The sequence below is a fragment of the Coregonus lavaretus genome (assembly GCF_964263955.1).
Source record: "Coregonus lavaretus genome assembly, chromosome: 19".
Classification (NCBI taxonomy): Eukaryota; Metazoa; Chordata; class Actinopteri; order Salmoniformes; family Salmonidae; genus Coregonus; species Coregonus lavaretus.
In genome coordinates this window covers 39,225,086-39,243,269 of record NC_140006.1, presented here as the reverse complement: position 1 = coordinate 39,243,269, position 18,184 = coordinate 39,225,086, and the positions used below count along the sequence as shown (strand labels likewise).

The 18,184-nt window shown below is 42.5% G+C and overlaps 1 protein-coding gene across 1 annotated transcript; it reads right to left on the bottom strand.

Moving 5' to 3' along the window:
• Window positions 1-7,125: 7,125 nt before the first annotated feature.
• Window positions 7,126-8,799, bottom strand: LOC311146474 (neuromedin-U receptor 1-like; the record flags this gene model as incomplete). Its single annotated transcript, XM_084182979.1, has 2 exons — window positions 7,126-7,535; window positions 7,914-8,799. The coding sequence occupies 2 exons, from the start codon at window positions 8,797-8,799 to the stop codon at window positions 7,126-7,128; spliced, it is 1,296 nt and encodes a 431-aa protein (XP_084039105.1).
• Between the last annotated feature and the right edge of the window lie 9,385 nt (window positions 8,800-18,184).

Below are 18,184 nucleotides of genomic sequence, written 5' to 3'. Positions count from 1 at the left end.
CATGACAATGATCCCAAACACACCGCCTGGGCAACGAAGGAGTGGCTTCGTAAAAAGCATTTCAAGGTCCTGGAGTGGCCTAGCCAGTCTCCAGATCTCAACCCCAAAGAAAATCTTTGGAGGGAGTTGAAAGTCCGTGTTGCCCAGCGACAGCCCCAAAACATCACTGCTCTAGAGGAGATCTGCATGGAGGAATGGGCCAAAATACCAGCAACAGTGTGTGAAAACCTTGTGAAGACTTACAGAAAACGTTTGACCTGTGTCATTGCCAACAAAGGGTATATAACAAAGTATTGAGAAACTTTTGTTATTGACCAAATACTTATTTTCCACCATAATTTGCAAATAAATTCATTAAAAATCCTACAATGTGATTTTTTGGATTTTTTTTCCTCATTTTGTCTGTCATAGTTGACGTGTACCTATGATGAAAATTACAGGCCTCTCTCATATTTTTAAGTGGGAGAACTTGCACAATTGGTGGCTGACTAAATATATTTCCTCCTAATATTGTGCAATCTGTGTGTCGCTTCATTGGCCTGGGCTGTTGTTTGAATTCAAGGCCAGATTGGTCTCAGTTTGTCAGTGTCAGAGTAGTCACTGATTTCGGTCATTTGTGTGGTATTAAAAAAGATTCAGCTAATGTCGTCTGTCATGTAAATGAGGTAGAATTGCATGAAGAGCGTTTTTTAAAAGGCAGATTTTTATAATAATAATAATAATAATAATATGCCATTTAATTATGGCTTTATTATAAAGAGTATTTTTCTTCAACAGTAAATTTAACATGCATTGAATTGCATCTTGGTAAACTGATTTCTTTACAGAAAATGATGGCTACATTTTCAGGCACCTCCCTAATGTCAGCATCGGTCTGGACATGACAGGCTGTAGCAAATACGCGTAGGCTATCACCTACACTTTGACATGTAGGAAAATTATTTATGTACATTCACATACACTTACATACCTTCTTAACAGAATAGCTAGTGTTTTTTGGATTTCAAATAAATGTAATTATATATTTTGGTTAATGGCCTTGGTGCTCTAGCAGATTGGGCACATCTTGAAGGCCAAATGGCCTTGCCTCTAAAATCAGGAAATTCCAGGCCTGGTCTCTATGCGACTGCATGACATTATGTCTGTGTTAAACTACTCATGAGTTATAATACACCCAGATTATTCCTATGGAGGTGTGGCTTTGAGTTGTGAAGGATGCCCATATATGGACGTCTTAACTCGGATGCATGCAACCTACTGACTTGAATATTGTTTTGTTTCATGTATTGAGGTGTTATATTAAAGCGTAATGCTGCGTTGGTTTACACACAGAGTGGATGTGATGCCAAGGGGGTTAGAAGCCACACATATAATGTATTTTCATTCTCACGTGCCTTATGTTGGGGGTGTGCTTTAAAACTCTTGGAGGTGTTGTGTGTTTCATAGAGTGCAGAGCGCTCTGGTAGAACGTTTTATAAATACATTTTTCCAGCCATCCGGCACTGAGAATAGCTCTGTTGGCACTAATAATGGAAACAGAAAAGCTCTAAGGAACTCTTCATCCCAGCTCCTCTCTAATACCCTTTTCGCACCCTTTTACAATGCCAAACCATACTGTACAGTGCTGGCTCGGATGTTTTCCTTTCATGTTGTCTTTTCCAGCAACTATGTTGGATGCCTAACCAGGCCAGTGCAATACAGTTGGGCACAGCTCAGTAGTGTGACAAGGGTATAAGTCCACCATTCATAGACCTGATGGCTCTTTCTTGTGGGCACAATGCAAATTGATTTTAAAAGTCTGATTCAAAGAGCTCTGGTTTTTACCAGGCAAGAAGGCTTAGAAGAACCCTTCCAGGTATCTCCACATGAGAGTATTATTATTGTTATTATTTTATTTTTTACAGTTTTAAAATCCCAGTATGTCTCATACCATGTTTTTGAGAACTCCACAAGTGTGTTATTGACACTCAGATATGATGTTTGGACTCTCCAGAGAGTGTACCTATGAATCTTGTAAACAGGCCTTAGATGATAAAGGGGGTTAAAGCTTCTGGAGTTAGAAGTAAATTCATAACAGTGACGTTCAGCCAATCACATTCAGCCGAAAGTGATCAACTTCAGCCAGTTCATTGTGTGATTGGTTATTGCTACCTCACTGTGATGGTATTGCCTCTGGCCTATGAATCTCGTAGACAGGACATAGCTTTAACTTTCAGCTTAAAACCTTCTGGAGTTGGTGCCTGTCAATCAATAACACTGGCATTCAGTATGTGCAGTCATTATCTTCAGCCGAAGATGAGCAACTTCAACCAGTTGATGACAGAGAGAGAGAATATCGCCTCTGGCACTTCAATTTCCAATTTCCTGAACTCTTACCGATGTCTACACAGACCAATGTCCTGCTGTTTTACTTCATTGATGTGTCTCTGTATTCTCTGCCAGCCTGTCAATGAGAGTTTGTTCTCAACTTACCTGGGAAAATAAAGGTTAAAATGATTATGAAACTAATAAATGTAATTAATCATGGTATCTCCATGGACATTATATGACTATAATAATGATGATACTCTAGTAATAGATTGTGACCATTTTCTAAACCAGGTTACGGTTCTCTTTGTCAAACGTCCGCTGAGCTGAACATGCTACCACCAGAATAAAACGACCAAACTTCAAGAGCAACACCTGCACTGTTTTTCAATGCCATTGGGTTTATGTTTTTATTAGATTCCTAGGTCGCCTCAACTTGTGCCTGCCACACCTTTTCATCATTATCCGTTACTTGTGCCAGACTCCTATTGTAATTCACCAGGGACTGTGTGTGTTTCTGAAGTCAGCTCCACACACACACACACACACACACACACACACACACACACACACACACACACACACACACACACCTCTGAGTCTGAGTGGTGAGTATTCTGCCCCAGAGCACAGTGAAGCCAGGCGAGGTACTCAGTAGAGTCATTACTCCAGATGGCTCAGGGTAAAAAGTAATAATCCTGGGAACTTTGGGACATTTATATTGTACCCTCGGTCATTCAACCAGACAGACTGTGAATCTGAGATGCTACGATCGGTGTTGTCGTTAGCTAGAAAGCGAAAAAAAAAAGTGTTGATTAGGAGAGTAGAAAGCCAGCAGAGCCGTCACTAGGCTCATTATCCGGATGGATCAGGGTCAAATGTAATAATGGGGAAGTGTGGAACATTCATGCTGTACTGTTCACTCAGTGCTATCATTCAACCAGACAGATTGTGAATACGATTAGCTATTCCTATATTAAATGAAATATTCTCAAAGGCACACAGAGAAAGCACAAGAGAAGTCTTATTTGTCTTGAAGGAATTTGTTCCTATCAAACTTATGTGATCAAATGGCTTTAGGATATCCCCACACAGTCTTTTTTCTATTCAATTTAAGTTATACTGTTGCAATTGAAACCGATTTGTCATGTAGATTTGTCATGCAGGTCGTCAATAAAACCATTGTGTTTTCCTAAATAAAACCATACTGTTTAAACTGTTTTAATGTGCATATTTTACAGTAGGCTACTTAAAAGCAACATAACACATTCATTAGTCTTCTATAAACAATCAAGTCCTTACTAAAGCCACATGACAGGTATCTATTATACATCTTATACACTACCAGTCAAAAGTTTTAGAACACCTACTCATTCAAGGGTTTTTCTTTATTTTTTACAATTTTCTACATTGTAGAATAATAGTGAAGACATCAAAACTATGAAATAACACACATGGAATCATGTAGTAACCAAAAAAGTGTTCAACAAATCAAAATATATTTTATATTTGAGATTCTTCAAATAGCCACCCTTTGCCTTGATGACAGCTTTGCACACTCTTGGCATTCTCTCAACTAGCTTCACCTGGAATGCTTTTCCAACAGTCTTGAAGGAGTTCCCACATATGCTGAGCACTTGTTGGCTGCTTTTCCTTCACTCTGCGGTCCAACTCATCCCAAACCATCTCAATTTGGTTTAGGTCGGGGGATTGTGGAGGCCAGGTCATCTGATGCTGCACTCCATCACTCTCCTTCTTGGTAAAATAGCCCTTACATTTACATTTAAGGAGCGACCTGTCAGGTAGAATGCAATCCAAGAGTGAGCAGCGCCGGAGATGCCCAACTCGGAGAGGGTGGAGAGGAGGATCTGATGGTTCACAGTATCAAAGGCAGTAGATGGGTCTAGAAGGATAAGAGCAGAGGAGAGAGAGTTAGCTTTCGCAGTGCGGAGAGCCTCCGTGACACAGAGAAGAGCAGTCTCAGTTGAATGACCAGTCTTGAAACCTGACTGGTTTGGATCAAGAAGGTCATTCTGAGAGAGATAGCAGGAGAGTTGGCTAGAGACGGCACGCTCAAGAGTTTTGGAGAGAAAAGAAAGAAGGGATACTGGTCTGTAGTTGTTGACATCGGAGGGATCGAGTGTAGGTTTTTTGAGGAGGGGTGCAACTCTCGCTCTCTTGAAGACGGAAGGGACATAGCCAGCGGTCAAGGATGAGTTGATGAGCGAGGTGAGGTAAGGGAGAAGGTCTCCGGAAATGGTCTGGAGAAGAGAGGAGGTGATAGGGTCAAGCGGGCAGGTTGTTGGGCGGCCGGCCATCACAAGTCGCAAGATTTCATCTCGGAGGTGTGTTGGGTCATTGTCCTGTTGAAAAACAAATGATAGTCCCACTAAGCCCAAACCAGATGGGATGGCGTATCGCTGCAGAATGCTGTGGTAGCCATGCTGGTTAAGTGTGCCTTGAATTCTAAATACATCACAGACAGTGTCACCAGCAAAGCACCCCCACACCATAACACCTCCTCCTCCATGCTTTACGGTGGAAAATACACATGCAGAGATCATCCGTTCACCCACACCTCGTCTCACAAAGACACAGCGGTTGGAACCATAAATCTTCAATTTGGACTCCAGACCAAAGGACAAATTTGCACCGGTCTAATGTCCATTGCTCGTGTTTCTTGGCCCAAGCAAGTCTCTTCTTCTTATTGGTGTCCTTTAGTAGTGGTTTCTTTGCAGCAATTCGACCATTAAAGTCTGATTCACGCAGTCTCCTCTGAACAGTTGATGTTGAGATGTGTCTGTTACTTGAACTCTGTGAAGCATTTATTTGGGCTGCAATTTCTGAGGCTGGTAACTCTAATGAACTTATCCTCTGCAGCAGAGTTAACTCTGGGTCTTCTATTCCTGTGGCAGTCCTCATGAGAGCCAGTTATATCATAGCGCTTGAAGGTTTTTGCGATTGCAATTGAAGAAACTTTCAAAGTTCTTGAAATGTTCCGTATTGACTGACATTCATGTCTTAAAGTAATGATGGACTGTCATTTCTCTTTGCTTATTTGAGCTGTTCTTGCCATAATATGGACTTGGTATTTTACCAAATAGGGCTATCTTCTGTATACCCCCCTACCTTGTCACAACACAACTGATTGGCTCAAACGCATTAAGAAGGAAAGACATTCCAAAAATTTACTTTTAACAAGGCACACTTGTTAATTGAAATGCATTCCAGGTGACTACCTCATGAAGCTGGTTGAGAGAATGCCAAGAGTGTGCAAAGCTGTCATCAAGGCAAAGGGTGGCTATTTGAAGAATCTGAAATATAAAATATATTTTGATTTGTTTAACACTTTTTTGGTTACTACATGATTCCATATGTGTTATTTCATGGTTTTGATGTCTTGACTATTATTCTACAATGTAAAAATTTTTAAAAATAAAGAAAAACCCTTGAATGAGTAGGTGTTCTAAAACGGTAGTGTATATCTTCTATAACTATATATCTTCATAATGAAGACCATTCAAAAACATTTGAGACGTTATAGGAGAATGCAAATAATGACTGTATGATTCAACTATTTTTAGCAATTGAAATGTAAGTGATGCTGAAAGCTTTGTCATTCTAAAGTTTTATTTCAAAATCAGTTTACACAGGAATAACACGATTGCAGTTTCAGAAAGCACTTGAAGGAATACTGTACATTTTGGAGCATTACTAGAAAGGCACACAGCATTTGTTTAGCATGTTTATTTACTTACTGTTGATGGAAATTCCGCTCCATTTCCATAACTTTAAGGATGTCATGCGTACATCGCACATCACATTTTCCATTTCTATGTCATGAAACTTCCATCTCCCACATACTTCCAATATTGCCTGTGCTATACATTCATCGTGAGTGGGATTTTGATAGTGTACCTAGTACAACAACGCATGGAAGAAGACTGTACAATCTAATCGTGTCTCTTGAAACATATGAACAGAATAAAACATGTATTATATTAATAAGCTATTTTACAAAGCTGGGTATCGTTTCTTTTTCAAAGTTAGATTATTAGATAAGCTTATATAAATAATGTGTTCCCTCTGAATATTTGAATATTAATATCCGGTTGAAGAACACTGTCAGTTGCACCGAATATACATGTGAATATCCCACATATAACTAATAGCATGTGTGTGGAAATCCATTTTAAATTCAAAGTCGAAGGACGCAACTTTATTACTTTCGCTCTTTCCACTCTGGCTGTACACATTCTCAGTTTGACGTTTATTGAGATTAGTCTTGTTCTGGAGGCAAAACTGAGCGATTTCCACTAGATGGGATAGCTGCAAAGTCAAACTTGGCTTTATATCATGACAATTCATGAAAACAAAAATGAGCTTTTTGGTCTTAATTTAAGGTTAGGCATTAGGGTTAGCAGTGTGGTTAAGGTTAGGGTTATGTTTAAAATCAGATTTTATGACTTTGTGGCTGTGCCAGCTAGTGACCACTCTGCAGAGCTGCCTCCAGTACATGAGTCATCCCAGTAAATGCCAACCTGCTACACATTCAATCAGTGATATATTTGTTAGTTAATCTTGTTTCATTTTGGTACCTCATCCTAGTTCATGTTGGTATCCCCCAGTGAGAATTCCACTTTAAATCCAAGGGCAAAACTTCAACTCTGTTGCTTTTGCTCAATCCAAGCTCTCGCTGTACACATTCAATCAGCTACACATTTGGTCATTTTGGTACCCAATCTTGGTTCATTTTGGTGCCCAATCTTAGTTAATTTTGATACATTGTTTTGGTACCCCCACCCCTTCACCCTCTATCTAATCAGGGCTTGTATTCCCATATACATGCTGGCAGTGGGGGGTTACGTACATGTTCTGCTCCTCTATGTCTGGGGTGATTCTCTCTGGGGTCCCATTATGTTGCGGCTTCTCATAGACGATACTACGTAGGGTCAGTTGGGTGCTACGGACGGTCAGCAAGCGCACGTCGCCGCCACAGAGGCCGGAGCGACACGTGATCTGCTGGAACATCTCCCGGAAGCGGGTAGACATGAGGTTGTAGAGGATGGGGTTGACCACCGAGCTGAGGTAGAAGAAGACCCCGGAGACGATGTGGACGTACTGGAAGACCAGGTGGTGGTGGTCGGTCCAGTTGTTTATGAAGCTCCACATGAGACGGTCAATGTGGAAGGGAGCCCAGCAGATGCCAAAAACGATCACCAGTACCCCTGCATAGACAGTTAGATGGACATACATACAGACAAGACAAGACATTTGCAGACATTGAGAGCAAGACATGTTTAAGTGACAATGAACATGTTTAGAAACTAATATTTTGGTTTGTACTTCAGCACAGAATTTTAAGTCCCAATTCAAAAGAAATATCGGTCTATAATTTGTCACATTTCCATAACATCTTATTTTCTGAGAGCAAGAGCAATGTTTAAGTAACAATGGACATGTTTAGGAACTAATCTTTCGGTTTGTACTTCAGCAAATAACTTTAAATCCCTATTCAATAGAGATATCAGTCTATAATCAGTCATATCCAGGACATCTCCTCTTTACCCTTCTGGCACTATAGAGAAAGTGGATGAGGAACTCACACAGCATCTTGGTGACCTGTCGGTGGCGCGCCCTCTGCTGGTGCCTAAGAACACTGCAGTGGCTGTCAGGACCAAAACCCTGCCCGGTCCCCACTCCCTGCATGCCCCTCTCCATGCTTAGCTGCAGGCCGATGCGCAGGTGCAGCGTGGTGATGGTGAGCATAGGGATCAGGAAGAAGACCAGCGTGGTCACCTGAATAATCAGGTTGTACATCCACATGGGCTTGACCACCATGCAGATGGCCGACTCTGGGAATTGGCGCCCAAATCGGGGCCGCAACACGTCCACCCCGTGGAGGCTGGTGTTTGGCATGGCGCATACCATGGACATGACCCACAGCATCAGGATGACACGCTTGGCATGGGTGTGCGTGGCCACGTGCTTGACCTTCAGCGGGTGTAACACCGCGATGTAGCGCTCCACGCTCAGTGCCGTTACATTGAGAATGGAGGCAAAGCAGACCGTCTCAAACAGGAACGTTTTGAAGTAACAGCCGCTGGCGCCGAACAGGAACGGGTAGTTGCTCCACATCTCGTAGAGTTCCAACGGCATACCCAGCAGTAGGACTAATAAATCGGACACGGCCAGACTGAACAGGTAGTAATTGGTTGGCGTCCGCATCACCTTGTAGCGCATGATGACTGCGCAGGTGAGCACGTTCCCTGACACTCCCACAGCGAAGATGACGAGGAAGGTAATGCAAACCGGCAGGAAAACGGGCGACCTCCGGAAGCCTAGAAACTTCTCCAGGTACTGATTCCGATTCAGGCACATATCGTCCATGTCATCAGCACTGACGTTGCCTAGGGCCCAGGACACATTCCAACCCAGCTGGTCAGGAGTGGTGGCAGGCAGACCCAGAGAGGAACAGTTATACTGAGCCATTGTGGTTTATGGGGACACAACACCTGTGGGGGAGAATGGAAATAATAGGAATGGAAATAATAGGAATGGTACGTTTTGCTTGTGTCAGTGTAGATGACAGTTGGTTTAGCTGCAGTCTGAACTTACAACATCTGGCAGTTATGACCTCATCTATTACAAGCATGCTCATATGTCAGTCATATGTCACAATGATGGTGTCTTGTCCTGCTCCTGAATTCATTCCAGTCATCAGCAAAAGAGCATTGGGGTATGTACTGTATCTCTTACAATGGTAATAAAACAGCTAATTCCAGGAAATGTTATCTAACATACCATACTTGTAGTAGGCTGTAATTGAATGGTTTGCCTTATGTGGTAGGTTTGACACTCTTATGTAGGTGTCATAACCAGGTCATAAAATATCACAATATACTGTATGTCACAACATTTACATTTTTGTCAACAACACCTCTAAATATATGTGTGATAACAGTGTTACAATGTTATTTATGACAGGCTATGAGGTGTTATAAGGTGTTATGACGCAGCCTCCAATGAGTATATGTTACGTTTGGTATGGTTATAGAAGACAGAAGGTTACTTAAGGCAAAAATGAAAGGAAGGTGGTTGGTCGGGATGTGTGGGTGTATAACACAGTGGTTGCGTGTTCGAAACTCATCATGGACAACTTTAGCATTTTAGCTAATTAGCAACTTTGCAACTACTCACCACTTTTTAGCTACTTTGCAACTACTTAGAATGTTAGCTAACCCTTCCCCTAACCCTTTAACCTAACCCTAACCTTAACCCCTAGCTTAGCTAACGTTAGCCGCCTAGTCACCTAGCTAACGTTAGCCACAACAAATTGGAACTCGTAGCATTTGCAAATTCGTAACCTATTGTATGAATTGCAATTCGTAAAAAAATATAATATGAATTGTAATTCGTAACATATCATACTAAATGGGTGATGGACATCCATAAATTAATACATACCATACGAAACGTAACATATCATACTAAATGGAGTGTCTCGGATTTACGTACAGAATAATACGAAGTGAGAGCAGGTTGTATGATGCTATGCTTCAAATAAAGTGTTACCGATTTATTTTCAAATGATTTCACAATATTTCATTCTTGCCCATAATACAGGTTGAAACTGATTTGATATCCAAAGATTACAAACTTGTTACCCTCAGGGGTTTTGCACTCAACAATTTTTTCATGAACAACAGAACACGGTATGATTGAATCAAGTGCCCCAACAGATACATTTTGGAGGAGCCATTAACTTGTGATTGCATATCTCTTCTGCAATGTGATGTCTTGCTATGCCATCATCCATTCAGAAAACCTTTCATGCACCAACCAATGTACTGAATGGAGCAAGAAAAGGTATAGCAGGTCCCGAAGCCACTCCTGCATTGTCTTGGCTGTGTGCTTAGGGTCGTTGTCCTGTTGGAAGGTGAACCTTCGCCCCAGTCTGAGGTCCTGAGCGCTCTGGAGCAGGTTTTCATCAAGGATCTCTCTGTACTTTGCTCCGTTCATCTTTCCCTCTATCCCGACTAGTCTCCCAGTCCCTGCCGCTGAAAAACATCCCCACAGCATGATGCTGCCACCACCATGCTTCACCGTAGGGATGGTGCCAGGTTTCCTCCAGACGTGACGCTTGGCATTCAGGCCAAAGAGTTCAATCTTGGTTTCATCAGACCAGAGAATCTTGTTTCTCATGGTCTGAGAGTGTTTAGGTGCCTTTTGGCAAACTCCAAGAGGGCTGTCATGTGCCTTTTACTGAGGAGTGGCTTCCGTCTGGCCACTCTACCATAAAGGCCTGATTGGTGGAGTGCTGCAGAGATGGTTGTCCTTCTGGAAGATTCTCCCATCTCCACAGAGGAACTCTGGAGCCATGTCAGAGTGACAATCGGGTTCTTGGTCACCTTCTCCCTCGATTGCTCAATTTGGCGGGGCGGCCAGCTCTTGGAAGAGTCTTGGTGGTTCCAAACTTCTTCCATTTAAGAATGATGGAGGCCACTGTGTTCCTGGGGACCTTCAATACTGCAGTAATGTTTTGTTGCCCTTCCCCAGATCTGTGCCTCGACGCAATCCTGTCTTGGAGCTCTACGGACAATTCCTTCGACCTCATGGCTTAGTTTTTGCTTTGACATGCACTGTCAACTGTGGGACCTTATATAGACAGGTGTGTACCTTTCCAAATCACATCCAATCAATTGAATTTACCACAGGTGGACTCCAAACAAGTTGTAGAAATATCTCAAGGATGATCAATGGAAACAGCATGCACCTGAGCTCAATTTAGAATCTCATAGTAAAGGGTCTGAATACTTATGCAAATAAGGTATTTCTGTTTTTATTTTTAATACATTTTCTAAAATTTCTAAAAAACTGTTTTCACATTGTCATTATGAGGAACAAAAATAATTGAATCCATTTTAGAACAAGGCTGTAATGTAACAACGTGGAAAAAGTCAAGAGGTCTGAATACTTTACGAAGGCACTGTATCTCTGTTATGAAAATGTGGGTGAATTAATCAATAGTCACCGAAAGATCAGTTGGGGTTTGCCGTTTCAAAATTGGCATCCAAGCACAGGCTCATTTGCTATTGCACAGTTCTGTTGCACAGGGAGCCATTACCAACCTGTCATAAATCATTAAATTTTTTTAAACAAAGCTAAAAGATCCAAACAGATTTTATCACTCCGAATAACCAATATCAATTATAATAATCATAACAATAGTAACAATGAATCATGCAGTAACCTTTACTGTTCAAAATATTTGGCTACAAACCAGCCACGGATCCAACTGTATAAACACAGCTTAGCTAAACTCATGACTAATTCAGAACAACGACCTACTGCACTCCCCATCCAAATTCATATCAAATTCAAGATAATTAGCTATGGGAGGTATTAAAATACATACATGAAAATGGATATAAAAATATGACTATTCCCGTATTATTTATACTGTATAAACGTATAAAGTATACTGGTCCTTTTGACATTCTCTTAGAGATACAGGTACTATATACAGTATTGAACCCATAGCTGTATATATTAGTATAATTTGGGAAACTACAGTGGGCCTGTTTCTTGTCTTTGTCTACCAAGAACCACTAATGGACACTAATGCACCTTTTGTATAGACATTTGTTTATAATAAGCATTCATGGTAGTCATTGCAGAAATGTTCTTCCATAGTCATGTGCCATGGATGGAAAGATGGAAAACTTACCAAGTCCTTTTTAAAATGTCCTCTTCTTATTCCTCTTCAGACATGGAAGTAAAGGAGAGGGGAAAAAGGTAGCAAATTTATATCATCATTTGTCCTTCACTGCTTGGATTTCAACTTTGCAACGACTCCGTCCTCCGGTACTTTCCCAGTTTGGTTCCCCTTGTTAAAATCTCCTGAACTGCCGGAGTGAAGACAAAGAGCGCTGCACTCTCCGTCGTTATGAATAGGAGAGCATAGCACCAAAAGGCATGTCTCTCTCTCATTATTTTTCTCTGTGAGAGTAAATGATGCTCAGCTCTCTATCCCCTCCTCCTCCGTCAGGTCTCATCCCCTATGTACATCTCCTAACTGCACCACACACCTTGTAAGATTGAGTCCTTGACCTGCAGTAAACCAATGATTGTGCCAATTGATGTCTGATGTAGCTTTTGTTCAAAATGGCAACCAATTTAAAAAAGGTTCCACATTTATTACCCCACTCCACACACACACACACACCACGGCCCCAGTTAAAAGGGCAGTGATGTCACACAGAAAAATTGAGTTCACCTTGACAAGATGGCCTCTATTATTTTACCTCTTCAACACGTTGTATGTTCCAACCAAATACGTACCCCATGGCAGCCTCTATACAACAACAGCCAAACAAATAAACAAGAGAAGAAGATGTGAAATGTAAAATATAAATCGTGAAAATGCTTAGAAAAAAGTTATGTCTTTGTATTCCAAACCCAATGTTCCGTTTTAAATATCACTTAAACACTAATTTAAAACACTTTAGTCCACCATATGATGTGGACATAATGTACTTGATACCTTAATATTACATACCAGATGCTGAATCTTAAAGGGGCCGGCAGTAACTAAGGTAAATAAAAGAGGCCGGCAGTAACTAAGGTAAATAAAAGAGGCCGGCAGTAACTAAGGTAAATAAAATACATTATTATGTGTACTGTGTTCTTTGACAAAGACTAACTGATATCGCCACTCCTTACCGTATTCTCTACTGTTTATGTCGCGTGCAGCTCAGTTGGTAGAGCATGGTGCTTGCAACACCAGGGTTGTGGGTTCGATTCCCACGGGGGACCAGTATGAAAACGTATGCACTCATTACTGTAAGTTGCTCTGGATAAGAGCGTCTGCTAAATGACTAAAATGTAAATGCCAGAGAGAAGACATTTTCTTTCCCTGCAACCTCAGAACTCAACAGTAAGGAATATTTCCTCTTCCTGGCTGCAACTTCTCTAGCCTGGTGGTTCAGTCTGTCTATCTTCATTAATTGTCATTCCAAACATGTATGGCATGACAATGATAGATAAGTTGGCACATACAAAATATTGAACCGGGTCTAGACCAGTGTCTAGTTCATTCCTAGGAGTTACGGGGCGGAGGACTTCCTGAGGTCTTGAACTCAGAGTCAACGTTGAAACATCATTGCATGGTGGTGGTTGTGTGTTTGCTGGGGACAATCTCATTCAGAAGTTCCAAAAAGCCCAGACCTGCATGATTACATGGCAGCCACGGAAATGGGTAAACCAGAATCAATACAATTTGATAAAATAAAAAAAACGTCAGTGCATAGCTGCGTGTGATTTCATTCTGCCCAGTGGGACCATGGATGTCTGCAGACACAAGTCTCTGTCACGTTCGCCAATGAAGTATGACCAAAGCGCAGCGTTGGGAGTGAACATGATGATTTTAATTTTGAAACACACGACAAAACAAAACACGATCCGTGACGTCCTCAGTTACACCGACTGAATAAAGAACAAAAACCCACAACCACAAGGTGAACACAGACATTTAAATATGGCTCCCAATCAGAGATAACGAGCCGACAGCTGACACTCGTTACCTCCGATTGGGATTCACTGACCAAACATAGAACGCGAACACCTAGACACTACCCACAGTACACAACACACGGAAATCTACACACCCTGACTAAACACAAAAAGTCCTAGAACCAGAGTGTGACAGTACCCCCCCCCAAAGGCGCGGACTGCGACCGCGCCTAACTACAAGCAAACAGGGGAGGGCTGGGTGGGCATTCCTCCTCGGCGGCGGCTCCGGCTCCGGGCTTCCTCCCCACTTCCTCTCCAACCCCCCAAAGTACCCCTGGTCCTGCCTAGCCCCGCTGGCCGGAACCGGACTGACGACACGCGCCCCTTAGCCAGGTGCTGTCCCTTAGCCCGGTGCTGCCCCTAAATCCAGGTGGAGTAAGTTGGAGGGTGGTCATGTGGAGGAGGCTAGGGAAGCGGGTGGTGACTAAGGTGGGGTGGGGACCACGACCAGGGCCAGAACCGCCACCGTGGACAGACGCCCACCCAGACCCTCCCCTAGACTGTATGCTGGTGCGCCCGGAGTGCGCACCTTTAGGGGGGGGTACTGTAACACTCTGGCTCCGGGACTTTTGTATTTGAGCCAGGGTGTATTGTGTTTTGTTGGGTTTTGGGTATTTTCTATGTTGGTAGTTCTGTTGTGTGTGTTTCTAGGTTTGGTCATTGACTCCCAATCGGAGGTAACGAGTGTCAGCTGTCGGCTCGTTATCTCTGATTGGGAGCCATATTTATTCTGTATGTTTTCTTGTGGGCATTGTGGGTTATTGTTCCGTTTCTGTCAGTTTAGCAGAGGACTTCACGAATCGTCGTTTGTTTTGTATTTACGTGCTTTACTCTATTAAAGTTATCATGTTCACTCAACGCGCTGCGCTTTGGTCTCCTTCACTCCTAGACGATCGTGACAGTCTCGTTATCCCCGCTCACCCTCTGTTACAGTGGGGGAAAAAAAGTATTTAGTCAGCCACCAATTTTGCAAGTTCTCCCACTTAAAAAGATGAGAGAGGCCTGTAATTTTCATCATAGGTACACGTCAACTATGACAGACAAAATGAGAAAAAAAAATCCAGAAAATCACATTGTAGGATTTTTAATGAATTGATTTGCAAATTATGGTGGAAAATAAGTATTTGGTCAATAAAAAAAGTTTCTCAATACTTTGTTATATACCCTTTGTTGGCAATGACACAGGTCAAACGTTTTCTGTATGTCTTCACAAGGTTTTCACACACTGTTGCTGGTATTTTGGCCCATTCCTCCATGCAGGAATCCTCTAGAGCAGTGATGTTTTGGGGATGTCGCTGGGCAACACGGACTTTCAACTCCCTCCAAAGATTTTCTATGGGGTTGAGATCTGGAGACTGGCTAGGCCACTCCAGGGGCCGGCAGTAACTAAGGTAAATAAAAGAGGCCGGCAGTAACTAAGGTAAATAAAAGAGGCCGGCAGTAACTAAGGTAAATAAAATACATTATTATGTGTACTGTGTTCTTTGACAAAGACTAACTGATATCGCCACTCCTTACCGTATTCTCTACTGTTTATGTCGCGTGCAGCTCAGTTGGTAGAGCATGGTGCTTGCAACACCAGGGTTGTGGGTTCGATTCCCACGGGGGACCAGTATGAAAACGTATGCACTCATTACTGTAAGTTGCTCTGGATAAGAGCGTCTGCTAAATGACTAAAATGTAAATGCCAGAGAGAAGACATTTTCTTTCCCTGCAACCTCAGAACTCAACAGTAAGGAATATTTCCTCTTCCTGGCTGCAACTTCTCTAGCCTGGTGGTTCAGTCTGTCTATCTTCATTAATTGTCATTCCAAACATGTATGGCATGACAATGATAGATAAGTTGGCACATACAAAATATTGAACCGGGTCTAGACCAGTGTCTAGTTCATTCCTAGGAGTTACGGGGCGGAGGACTTCCTGAGGTCTTGAACTCAGAGTCAACGTTGAAACATCATTGCATGGTGGTGGTTGTGTGTTTGCTGGGGACAATCTCATTCAGAAGTTCCAAAAAGCCCAGACCTGCATGATTACATGGCAGCCACGGAAATGGGTAAACCAGAATCAATACAATTTGATAAAATAAAAAAAACGTCAGTGCATAGCTGCGTGTGATTTCATTCTGCCCAGTGGGACCATGGATGTCTGCAGACACAAGTCTCGTTATCCCCGCTCACCCTCTGTTACAGTGGGGGAAAAAAAGTATTTAGTCAGCCACCAATTTTGCAAGTTCTCCCACTTAAAAAGATGAGAGAGGCCTGTAATTTTCATCATAGGTACACGTCAACTATGACAGACAAAATGAGAAAAAAAATCCAGAAAATCACATTGTAGGATTTTTAATGAATTTATTTGCAAATTATGGTGGAAAATAAGTATTTGGTCAATAAAAAAAGTTTCTCAATACTTTGTTATATACCCTTTGTTGGCAATGACACAGGTCAAACGTTTTCTGTAAGTCTTCACAAGGTTTTCACACACTGTTGCTGGTATTTTGGCCCATTCCTCCATGCAGGAATCCTCTAGAGCAGTGATGTTTTGGGGATGTCGCTGGGCAACACGGACTTTCAACTCCCTCCAAAGATTTTCTATGGGGTTGAGATCTGGAGACTGGCTAGGCCACTCCAGGACCTTGAAATGCTTCTTACGAAGCCACTCCTTCGTTGCCCGGGCGGTGTGTTTGGGATCATTGTCATGCTGAAAGACCCAGCCACGTTTCATCTTCAATGCCCTTGCTGATGGAAGGAGGTTTTCACTGAAAATCTCACGATACATGGCCCCATTCATTCTTTCCTTTACACGGATCAGTTGTCCTGGTCCCTTTGCAGAAAAAAAAGCATGATGTTTCCACCCCCATGCTTCACAGTAGGTATGGTGTTCTTTGGATGCAACTCAGCATTCTTTGTCCTCCAAACACGACGAGTTGAGTTTTTACCAAAAAGTTATATTTTGGTTTCATCTGACCATATGACATTCTCCCAATCCTCTTCTGGATCATCCAAATGCACTCTAGCAAACTTCAGACGGGCCTGGACATGTACTGGCTTAAGCAGGGGGACACGTCTGGCACTGCAGGATTTGAGTCCCTGGCGGCGTAGTGTGTTACTGATGGTAGGCTTTGTTACTTTGGTCCCAGCTCTCTGCAGGTCATTCACTAGGTCCCCCCGTGTGGTTCTGGGATTTTTGCTCACCGTTCTTGTGATCATTTTGACCCCACGGGGTGAGATCTTGCGTGGAGCCCCAGATCGAGGGAGATTATCAGTGGTCTTGTATGTCTTCCATTTCCTAATAATTGCTCCCACAGTTGATTTCTTCAAACCAAGCTGCTTACCTATTGCAGATTCAGTCTTCCCAGCCTGGTGCAGGTCTACAATTTTGTTTCTGGTGTCCTTTGACAGCTCTTTGGTCTTGGCCATAGTGGAGTTTGGAGTGTGACTGTTTGAGGTTGTGGACAGGTGTCTTTTATACTGATAACAAGTTCAAACAGGTGCCATTAATACAGGTAACGAGTGGAGGACAGAGGAGCCTCTTAAAGAAGAAGTTACAGGTCTGTGAGAGCCAGAAATCTTGCTTGTTTGTAGGTGACCAAATACTTATTTTCCACGATAATTTGCAAATAAATTCATTAATAATCCTACAATGTGATTTTCTGGATGTTTTTTTCTCAATTTGTCTGTCATAGTTGACGTGTACCTATGATGAAAATTACAGGCCTCTCTCATCTTTTTAAGTCGGAGAACTTGCACAATTGGTGGCTGACTAAATACTTTTTATCCCCACTGTACGTACAGTATGTGGTTTCATTCTGCCCAGTGGGATCATGGATGTCTGCAGACACAAGTCTCGTTATCCCCGCTCACCCTCTGTTACGTACAGTATGTGGTTTCATTCTGCCCAGTGGGATCATGGATGTCTGCAGACACAAGTCTCGTTATCCCCGCTCACCCTTTGTTACGTACAGTATGTGGTTTCATTCTGCCCAGTGGGATCATGGATGTCTGCAGACACAAGTCTCGTTATCCCCGCTCACCCTCTGTTACGTACAGTATGTGGTTTCATTCTGTCCAGTGGGATCATGGATGTCTGCAGACACAAGTCTCGTTATCCCCGCTCACTCTCTGTTACGTACAGTATGTGATTTCATTCTGTCCAGTGGGATCATGGATGTCTGCAGACACAAGTCTCGTTATCCCCGCTCACTCTCTGTTACGTACAGTATGTGATTTCATTCTATTACTAAGTCTTAATCCTGTGTTGCAGCGCCAGACTATGACTGGCTGTCACGTCATTTAGCCACAATTAG